The following is a 12,219-nucleotide window of genomic DNA, read 5'->3' on the forward strand; positions in this document are numbered from 1 at the left end:
ACAATCTATAAAAAGTAATAAGAAGATCCTAACTAAAAGCTGACTGCAAACTACACTAATATGCCAGTTATATTGCCAATAATTCGGAAATGGACATAATCTAAGACCAAGCTTATAAATGATTAAAGTGAAATAGCCGATTTAATTGAAATAAATAGAACTCAGTATAGGAACTGACAGAAGCCTATACTTTGAAACCCAATGACATCAAATATTTTGATAAATTGTGAAATGCACACAAAAAAAATCGTTATAGTCATTGGCAGAAGCCTATACTTCGAAATTTAATGACATCAAATATTATGATGAATTGTGAAACATACAGTACAGAAATACTTGGTATAACATTGGCAGAAGCCTACAGTACACTTTGAAATTAATATTATGATGACATTGTGAAATCAACAGAAAATAATGATTTACTTTAGTTTACTAGTAAAACATTTACGTTTAAAAAACAAATCAATTTTGTATCGCATATGGACATACACGTAGAGTACAGTATCAACAATTTTCGACCTTTCGTTTTCACCATGTACCACTAAATAAATAAGTGTAAATTTGTAAAGCACAAAAAAACCAAAGCACTATGAAAACAAGATCAAGGAAAGGAGAGCTGTTGAATCTAAAAGTCATTCTGTACATTCTTAAATTTTGCGATCGTGCGCAGAATGGCTTTAATTTAATACTTGATAACTCGTAATGCCCCCCACCCTCGAATGCATCTACAGTATGACTTTATAGAATAACATGGTTTCATCAGATTGAATAACAGTATGTTGTTAACGCAGGTGAGAAAGAATGTAGATGAACTTTTGCAGTTCTACAAATAAACAAAATTCCTTCTTAGACTTATTAACATCCTGTTTCGTACACCTTGGTATAAAAAAAACATAATGGTGTTATACCAATGTTGTGGAGTCAAAGGGCTGGAAATCAATACATTCGTTGGCTTAACTAATTCATTTTACCAAAAAAAGGATTTTCAAAGAGTGAAGGTAGATTCAAACCATATCCAAATTTGGCTCAGAAAAAAGAACATTGGATCAATGGTAAAAGACACAAACCTATCAAAATTTTCTTTATATGAACACACTTCTGTGTCATCGAAAGGGGATTTTTTATCAAGAACACCAGGGTATAAACTAAACTGAACACGAAGACGCTCTAGGTTATTTTAAGTCAGCACAGGTCATATGTGTACACTGGACCTTTTTATTAAGTCGTCATCTGAGAAATTAAACAGCAAACAAAACCATTTTGACATTGCATCAAAATGGCATTATGTCAAATTTTGTCTTACTTCTGTTATGCTAGTGCGGCTCCCAGATTGAACAATTTTGCGATATTCTTCTTCATTGAACTTAATTCACTATAGTCACATCAAATCAATATTATATAAAGTAGATTTAGAAAAAATAATGAAATATTACATACAGACTACAAAGAATACTAGAAAAAAGAAATGTCTACTGTGTTGTAACTAGAATCAATTATAAATAATGCAATGATAGTGGATGGAACAGGCTTACTGTAGGTTCACTATAAACGAGGACTTATAAATTTCATGTACATGTGAAATTGAAGACTTATAATGTATACAAATACACAAACGTATATTTGATATGATTGCTAACATTTTAGAGCTAACCAATCAGGGAATTCAACAAGTTTGAATCGATCTTGCAAAGATTGCATTCTTAAACAGAAAATAATGATTATATTTTAATTTCAAATCAAACTAGAGAAGAAAGAAATAACAATAACAAAATGTCTGATGTACAATATCATAGTATTTAAAGCTTATACAAACTAATGATAGAATGATAACAACTAAATGATAAAAATTCAATCCAAAATATAATTCTACTTTTTTTCAACAGAAATCAAATCAGATTAACAGAGAAAAAAAACTGATAATCAAAATAATACAATAATCAGATTAAGAAATGAATACGATTTAATTTAAAATGTCATTTTTATTTCTTTCAACAAAAATCAAATCGCAGAACAGAGAAATAATTAGTAAATAGCTGTACACAGCTAATACGTGTTGATTGCATCTTTCAAAGGCAAGAATGTGTGGGAGGAACAATCATTTCTGTAGCAAATGAATAAACACTGATTGATACCTTGGGTTGTTTTATATCCTTTAAAATGGACCTGAAATGGATTTTCGATTTTTTTCATTTTAGAATGACGTTTTGGGGGCTATTAGGTGTTGCTAGAACGTATATTGTTACAAAATATAAATTCGCCCTTTTGGGGAAAGCCCCATTTGAAAATCAAAAAAATTCGCGGGTGACGTCACTTTGCGAATATATTCCTATCCCTCCAATGGACAATTTGCAGTTTTTTGGCTATAACTCTTGAAATCTTTGGAGTATTTTCTAAAAAATGCTTGTGCTTTTGCAGAAACATATTTAGAATTTTTTAATATAAAATTATTACCGTATAAACGGTTATTTATCGAGTAAATGACGATTTAAAATCTCCAAATCGACAGGTTTTTTCTGGCAATACCGACGTTAGCCTGGCAACGTTGTCCAGGATACAGCGCCGTGTGCAATGATGCGTATCCATATTTTTCGGTTCGTGTGTATTTTCAAAAATAGAATTTTGTATATCGTTCGTAATTTATACTGCTAAAATAAATGTGTTAGTTTCTTTAGTTTTTAGTTTAGCAGAATTAAATTAGTAATATGAGATGGTAATTTATTTGTCACGAATAAGGCAGTTCGAAAACGAATTTGATTCATATTTTACTTTGGCTTGACAATGAGCAGCAAGTTGTTGATATCGCTTTGGATGCACATGAAACGGAGCCTCGCATGGGTGGGTGGAGGATCGACTCCGGGCGCTGGGGCCTAGGCCTAGTAAAGGTTTGGGAGGTAGGCCTAGGCCTTCTAAATTCGGGTTTTAGAACAAAGTACATTTTAGGGCACTAAATTTCAACAACATTATATATTGAATAAATTAGTATTAGTGTCAGCGCTTCGCGTATCTTTCCTGGCCGTCGATCATTCACGGACTATCGGGCGGCATACACGCTCTCGATCGTCGTGTGTATATGTGACGTCGTGAATATAGATGCTCCCGACGGCCGTTGAAATAGAATATTGCAATGGCGTGAGTAATTTTCGCTAATTTACCAAGGTATCTTAAAATTTCGTTTTTTCTCAAAATACTATACATTTTGTTTTTATTTGTATGGGTTTGTGTTAATTTGATACATTTAAATAACATGTGTGAATTTCTTAAAAATCGAAAGTCCATTTCAGGTCCATTTTAAATGTTGCATCAATATTTGACCTTTGATCTTTCTTTATAAACTTTATATGTCCAAATGTATATATTGCACATTTTGTTGTATTGTGTTCATAACCAAAAGGACAAACATTTGTGTAGCAAATGAATACACACTGAATGATACCTAGCATTGTTTTATATTTTAAAATGTTGCATCAATATTTGACCTTTGATCTTTCTTTATAAACTTTATATGTCAAATGTATATATTAATTACACATTTGTATATTATACATAATGTACTTATTAATTACATTTTGTTGTATTTTGTTTATAACCAAAAGAATAATCATTTCTGTAGCAAATGAATACACACTGATTGATACTTAGCATTGTTTATATTTTTAAATGGTGCATCAATATTTGACCTTTGATCTTTCTTTATAATTATGTCAAATGTATATATATTCACATTTTTATACTACATAATGTAGTTCTCCATTACATTTTGTTGTATTGTGTTTATAACCAAAAGGACAATAATTTCTGTAGTCAAATGTATTGCACATGTATTTAATACTACCATGTCTATTGTATTTTTCATAACCAATAAATACAATTACAAGCTTCGTAACAGTACTGTAGCTTACAATATACTAAAAATAACAAATCTTTATTCTGCAATTTAGCTCTTTCTACAAAGTACCTTGTACTGTATTACAAGAAGTACAGATATTTAATTTTTGTGTCAATTTAATTGTTATTGTTAGTTGGTATTAAAGAAACTACTGTAGTAGCAATATTGTTTGAAGTTTCTTTTTAAAAAAATAGGTTTTTAATTTGTTTTACAAAATGATGTAACAATTAATGGATTTAGTCAGTATCCTGTACTCTATGTACAATACAGTATAGAATAATCCTAAACCTGACTAAACGATTTTTATGCCAACTGATATGGGATATCAATATCGTCCAGAAGATTTTTGCATCATAGCTAATGATGTAAGCCCCTCAGGTGTTCTAGGCAAGGGTCATATCAGCTGGCATGTCCAGGTAATTTTGATGATGTATATTAATCATTATCTTGTACTATCTATATTTCATTTTACTAAGTGAACCGCATATCTTGATGTACATAGTTCTACTGTACTGTAAAGCTCTGTCTACACTATCGAACTAGTTTGACAAAAAGTGTGATGTGCCGAAACATGGTAGTGGTATGCCCAAATATGGTAGTGATATGACATCATTATGTCCATATAATGGACACATCACATTTTTGTCACTTAAAGTTTAGTGTAGACAGAGCTTAAGTTCTGTTGTCGAGATCCTAATCGGACATAGTTTTTGATTTTTAAAATACAGTACAACTTTTATATGGCTTAATTTAATATTCTGGAATAAATTAAACTTGTGGAACTTGTCATCTAATTCCATCAATATTCACACTTCTTCTGTTTCATGAAATACAAGATGGCGCCTTTAATCTTTTAACAACTAATCATTATTAAACAAAACAGCTCCGTCTTTCGTTGTGTGAAAAGGAAAACTATGAATGTACATAGCTAAATAATGGTTACCATTTGAAGATATTACAAATAAAATCGCGAAACAATCAGAAATAAGTGTAAATTTCAGAAGAATTTTAGATTTTCTAGTAGTAGTAGTACTGGAAATATAGCTGGGTTGTTAATGTGCTTGCCTTCCAGTCCCAAGGTTCAATACTGACCTAGGTCCAGGGTTCAATTCTGACCTAGCGCCAGGGTTGTAAACTCATTATTCTTTCTGCACCTAAAACCTCAAATGAGACTTAATAGTTTATTATTAAAATTTAGTTTATCCACCCTGTGTACAGTAGTAAATTTGCGAGTTTCTCGCTGTTTTATGCATGAAGTAATAAGAAAAGAAAATCTTTTATTTATAGCGTCTAGTTAAAGAGATGATGTTCCTAGAACTGGCCAGGTTTTTAATTGTGAGTACGTCATAAATTATCATTAAGAAATAATGGCCAAGGCTATATCCTGCTGGTTACTATGTATGATTGGCATCTGCTATGGCGTTTAGCTGCATGCTTCTCTACCATCCAGTCTACAGCAGTATGTCGAAACTATAACAGTATATTTATTGGAATACCAGTAATGTCTATTGTATTCCTCCATTAGCTACAAAAAGTACCGGTTTACTACTCACAAATAGTGCAAGTTACAGTAGAACCCCTCCTTTCGGAGCACCCTTATACATGGTCCAACACCCATATTACAGAGACAATTTCCTCTGAAGAAGGGGAAATATATTTTTTAACGAACAAACCCCTATACAGACACCCCAATTAAGTGGACACTTAAAACTACTGTATAGTAAATTGGCAAGTTTCTTGCTGCTTGAAGTAATAATAAGAAAATCTTATATTTATAGTGTCTAGTTACATTAAGAGGTTGCTAAGTGAAAATTAAATCGGGTGGAGGCCTACAATGAACAAAACTCATCAGGTCTTCATGATATTTATAGGCTTACAAAGAAACAATAGACAAGGTAGAACACAGACAATAGGCAACAAAAAAATGCCCCTGTCCACTTGATATCAAATGCCTTACATGGTCTTATACTACTACTACAAGGCTATACCTAGCAAGGCAATTGTATGACATCTACTGAGTATTTAAGTATTCCATGGACATACTGTATGTTAATATAGTAGTCACCAGAACATCTAGCCAATATTTTTTGGAATATAATTCTTGGTTGGATCACACCTTGAACCAATGGTCTAAATCTTTGCAAGTTGCTATCTCTCAGAGATACTGTATTAAATTAATGATATTAAAAACCTTGCAATTGGTTTTAAAATATGCATATCATAGGCAAATATCCAAGAAACAGTATACCAATGGTCTGCAGTACTTAATTAATTAAGCTAAGACCAACCCCACCTAGTTTCCAACACCACCTAGTTTCCAACCCCACCCTAACAATAGAAATGGTGGTTATTGTCTGATTTCCATTTTTAAAAGAATTGGGTGATAATATTAAAAACTACAGTATGAAATACTGTACAAATGTGTACACAGGTTGTATTAAAAGCAGTCATTATAATAATGCAGACGATTTGCTTTGTATTATCTAATGTCAGTTACCCTTGGAGAAGTCATCTTTGAGATTCTATATCCTGCTAATCAATTTCAATGCAATCTCCCTTTTCCTTAAAAAATACTATGTTGATCTTAAGTATACTTAATAAATTTACATGAGTTACACAGTTTTCTTATTTACTCAACCAATAATTTTTTTTTAAATTATTAATTAAATTAATATTTGTTCACACAGATACATTTTTTTTAATAAATATTTTTATTAAGTTATTTATTGGATTATTTGGAAAAATTAAATAAGTATGACTAAATTTACACAAACCAATAGTGGTGTGGTCATGGACGATACCACTAGCTTGGAGGGGAATACTAAGAATATTTTTACTTTTCGATATGTTCTCCCCTCGAAGGAGAAAAGAGGTAAGCTAGTCATGCAATAGACTTAACAATCTATTTTTGCAAAACTGTGCAGACTTTGTAAAAACGCAAGCCTAACTGTTTCACAACTAACTGTAGCAAAACAAAAACTGCCTCCCAACATGTCTTGGACCATAAAGAAAAAACCAAATCTCAAATTGCAGTGGATTGGAAGAGGCTTTTGCAAAGTTTAAACAACTTTTATTATGCTTTACAGAATCTGTACAGCAAACTCTCTTAATACTGGACACCTTTTGGCTCGCTGGCCTAACCAGGTTTTCTAGAAATTCTGGTATTTTCTGAATGTGGTTTTAATGCTAAAAAAGAAATAGAGAACTTCTGGTTTTGATAGTTAAGCTCTGTCTACACGATCTAACTTTAAGTGATGTGCCCAAATATGGTAGTGATATACTCAAATATGGTAGTGATATGACATCATCATGTCCATGGGCACATCACCTTTTTTGTCACTAGAGTTTGATAGTGTAGGCAGAGCTTAGGTTGACTACTGTACAGTAGTATATTTATGATTATCAATATGAACATCCATTATGGCTGATATCTACGAAGGATTTAAACTTCTGACATAAAATAACATCTTCTATCATTACCTTCATCTCCTCGGTTTATAAAATTGACAAATAATTTTGTAAAAGGATTTCAAAATGAAAATATTATTCACTTGAAGTAGTATTAATACAGCAGAGTAAATTACATATTTAGGTTGTCGGTTGCTAGAGCAAGGGCTATGTTTGTGTAGCACTTAGGCAGGCATTAATGTAGTTCACTTGATGCATTGCATCTATTTGACAAGCGTGTTGTGTTTGCAACGATCTTCTTAATGGATTGCTAAACTGGGATTTTAAATAAAAACAAATCACAATATCATATATATACAAAATACATGGATTTATCGGCAAACAAAAATCAATTTACACATTGCTACCATTACATGGCTTTGGAACCGTACTAGGATTAAAGTGACACTTTATATATATTTAGCTTCATTGATGAGGAAGTCTCCATTGCAAAGTCTTGTCATTTGTAAGGTAGACAAACTGTGCATGAAATGGTAATGGTTGTAGAATGCTACACTTGAGGGCATAGATTGCAGATTGTACCATTTATGGAGAAGGGCGTTTAGCAAATTTTCTAATCTTCAAGACATACTGTATAGGCTATTGCTTGTTTCTCCAGGTATCTACACTAGGCATAAAATAAACTACGCAAAGCTGCATTATGTTCAGATTAAAACAACTTTAAAATCAGTATCTGTAAAGCTCTGTCTACATCAAACTTCATAAAAAAAAATTGTGATGTGTCCAAATATGGTAGTGATGACATCATTGAGTCCATATATGGGCACATCACATTTTTTGTCACATAAAGTTTGATAGTGTAGACAGAGCTTTAAGAGTCCTGTGCAATGGTGTTTTCAATCTATCATTGGCAATGCCACAAGACACTTCAGCTTGGTACACTAGGCATGACTTGTCATTATAATAATTTATTTTAAACGAGCATGTAAAATGTGTAGAATGTGTTTGATTGAGGTTCAAGGCTTTACTAAGAATCTAAATTCTCTGCAACATAAAAAATGTTGTGAGGTGGTTTCCCAAATGATCCTAAAATCAAAACGGTACTGGGTATGACCAACTAGCGCTCTTGTCACCAACTAGCCATCCATTCATAGAAGTACTGATGTAGCAGCCTATCTGTACGACGACCATAGAATGTGACCCGAGACATGACCAATTACAACTTTTAGTTGATAAAAGAATGAAAAAATTTGTTAAGAAGAGTTGTACTGTATGTATGTGGATGTTTAATGAAATTATGTCAATAATGTTTATATAGGCCTACTAGGCATATTAACAGTAATGTTTGTTAGTATAAGCTAAGCAATTTTGAGTTAATAAGATATAATTATAAGGAAGAAAAGCAAATTCTTAGCCACTCTGTACAGAAATTATGCTTTTCTCCCACAATGCAACATGTTGATTGTCACACATGATAAGGATAAGGGCATTATGGGATTGCAAACAAGGCTTTATAAATACTGACCATTTGGAACATATCCGGATATACCGCTTCTGTGATGACACCTCGTCCACTGGTTATATAATCAACAAGTTCATTTAGAGTCGCCCTCTTGATTTCTTTGCCCCTAAGTTCGACGACTGCGTCCATGAAATCGAAAAACACGCAACATTGCTGTAGTTTCTTCACAAACAGTTCTGGTTGTTCAGCGGGTGGTGTATCTAATAAAACAAAAATATACTAAAATTAGAATACATGGCACTTGAAATAATGGAATAATGAGATGCAAACAAGTTTAGTAGAAATCCAATTTGCAACCTTTTGCAAATGACAAAATTGAAATGTGTTAAATTGATCAAGTTGATTCAATTTCAATAAATAAATTTAAAGCACACGTCGTGAGGTATCCATCGTATGCCAATTAACAAAGACACCAAAAGTACAGGTTTTAAATTGAAAAATGTTCGTGTATACTGTACTATACAGTTACCTATGGACCAATAGACGAACTTACCAATAGAAAAAATTGACCAATAGAAAAAATTGACCAATAGAAAAAACTGAACAATAGACAAACTGACCTACTGTAAACTACCTTAACTTACTGTTACTTAGTACCAAGTAAACGCTAAAGTGTTACTGTATGATTGAAGATAAATTAAGTGATCTATTTTCATATTGCAACAAAATAGAAAGGAAATTTATCAGTTAATCAGTAAATTGGCTTTCTAAAGAAACATTATACTAATGATGATACTGTACTTATGCAATAATATTAAGGTCAACGAACTGTTAATAAAAGGCACGATTGAGGTTGTCTACACAGGAAGTACTGTACTGTACTGAACCAGTATGTTGTATTTTTAATGGGAATAAAGACACAACATTAATTATTCATGAAAAATGTTTCTTCTGATATTAAAAAACTATTTTTGAATCACTTGGTGTACTCTACACTGTACTGTATGGTAGAAATAGCAAGCTTTTGTATGGGGACAAGGATACAAGGAAACTTTATTCATCCCAACTTGGGAGGATCAAGATTTAGAGATTTAACCAATCATAACAGCATGTGTAAAATGGACGAAATACATCAATAAATTAGTGTCTTCAACATCTACCGCCCCGAAACCAAAGCTTGCTAATATCAATACTTTAATAAACTGTTTCTTCTATCACCTAAAGCCCGACATACACTATAGCTATCGGCTTGAGCCAACTGGAACGAATAACACTTTGCTCACTGTGTTTGTCGGACAATTCGTGAGGAATCGACCACATGTGCCGGTGACGAAAATATCTATCATGTTTAATATTTTTTGTCATGTGTGTCATTTTCCTCAAGTTTGTGCCGAACATGAGCTAATAGCTCACTTAAAAATTCGACTGCGCATGACATATACTAATTTATTAAAATATGTCAGCGCGCCGTATAGCATAGTAAGTAACTATACAATCAGAAAATCGCGTTTAGTATGTGTCCGATAGAATGTGATCACAGTTTGCAAAAAATTTGTGTTATTCATGCCAGTTGGCTCAGCCGCTAGCTACAGTACAGTGCGCGCCGGGCTTAATAAAGGTAGCCGCTTAATTAATAGTGCCTGTCCCTTCGCAAAACAATACTAGATCCATCCCCCACCCCTCCCAAGCATCTATTGTTTAAAAATCACAATTTATGATCATCATCACAAATGTTGACATTTTGTACAATAACCGACACAGGGAATTTCCCACAACAGCAACATACTTAAGTATTAACGACAAGACATAATTAGTAGCCATTATTAATAGAAACAACTTAGATTAAGAAAGAGGTTATTATAACTAATGATGATGAGTACATTTTATTTTTCTTATATAATTAGATTTTGACGATAGACTCAAAATTCATCCTACTGTAGCAAATTAGCAATGTCCTATTAGATTTGTTTTTTATTTTAAAACTACAGTAGTTAATGTTTGTTGGTTGTAATTTTGTAAGAAAAAAAAATAGCGATACAGTAGGTACTTGAATTTGATTTGCCAATTTCTGTATCATAAAATGCATACATTTTCTATCCCTGGCAAATGAAACTCAACTATTGTACATCTTGACCTTTGAGGTGTTGAAGCTAGCTTATTATGTAAAATAAAAGATCGACACTTTGCAGATTAATTTAAAGTACTCTCAGTAAATCTATTTAGGAGGTAGGTCAAGGCTTAATCCACGGTGTTGGAAAAGACATTGTTAATAGATTAAATATGAACAGAGCCACGAAGATAAAACACTAAGGTAAAATAGTTCATACTTTAATAATGAACTAGAAGTATTATTGCACTGGAGTTAAAATAGTTCTCATTCATACTTTTGCTTTTCACAAATTAATGATATGTGTATGATGCGTTCACGTGTGTGTTTTATTTTTTCTCTGTCTGTATGTTTACACTCTCAATCAATTAGGAAGGCTGATCAGCTGCATATGTTTAAACAGAATGTTATTATAATGCTTTGAATCTCCATGTTTGCACCATGTAATCTGACAACATTGACATTTCACTACACTATTCAATTCTTTAGAATTCCACATTATTTCTAAATTATAAACAACCTACAGCAGACAGATACAGTACAGTAGTGCTGTAGGTACAGTAAGGCGTTAGCAATTACCACTCATTTACTGTGATTATAAACAATTAAATAAACAAGTTATTCATTACATTTACATCGTTTAATGTTTCACTAAATAAAAATAAACAAGTTATGTTTTTTTTCAACCACAGCTGTTTGTTTGTAATGACTAAAAAGAATTAAGTCATTTCCAAGAGCTGGAGGACATAGTTAAGGAGTTTATGGAATAACATTGTGTCTAAATAGCCCCATATTTATTAGAATTAATTCTAGGTACTGTAATACTGTATAAGGGGCTGCTCAGACCTACTGTAGAGTACTGTATGGATCTACTGTAAGTTCATACCATACTGATGATAGGTCTCTGAGCTAGCAAAGTTTTAACCATCTAAAATGACATGGGTGATTAACCTTAACAAATCTCACCTAACTCAATGCAACTCATGGAAATAAACTGGGATATTTTTACTGTATTAATAATAAACATTTTATATGCGTGTCATCTAATAATACCGACAGACTACATTTGACCTTTCAGTGAATTAGTCTCATTCAATTCACTGTGTTTATAATAGCTAAATCCGTATAGTAGTATACTGTAGTACTATGTACTCTAGTCTATTGCTATTGACCATGATACGACTTGCTTTGACGTCAATCCTACCTGGCATTTTAACTCAACAGAATTTATAATGTGAATATGTCATAGCTGCTGAGCTGCTAGCCTACAGTAGATTTCTCGATGTTGGGCACATAATAGGCTAACAGCATAGTTTTTAGTGTTTGCTATATTGTAATAACAAATGGATAAATCCA

General features: G+C 32.4%; 1 protein-coding gene across 1 annotated transcript in view; it reads right to left on the bottom strand.

Moving 5' to 3' along the window:
• Positions 1 to 12,219, bottom strand: part of LOC144852154 (serine/threonine-protein phosphatase 2A 56 kDa regulatory subunit epsilon isoform-like) — a 47,129-nt gene that overhangs the window by 26,779 nt on the left and 8,131 nt on the right. Inside the window, exon 3 of the mRNA XM_078709900.1 lies at positions 8,820 to 9,016. Within this exon, the coding sequence (XP_078566026.1) occupies positions 8,820 to 9,016 (197 nt within the window). The remainder of the gene's footprint in view (positions 1 to 8,819; positions 9,017 to 12,219) is intronic.

Source organism: Antedon bifida, chromosome 9, assembly GCF_963402885.1.
Source record: "Antedon bifida chromosome 9, ecAntBifi1.1, whole genome shotgun sequence".
Taxonomy (NCBI): domain Eukaryota; kingdom Metazoa; phylum Echinodermata; class Crinoidea; order Comatulida; family Antedonidae; genus Antedon; species Antedon bifida.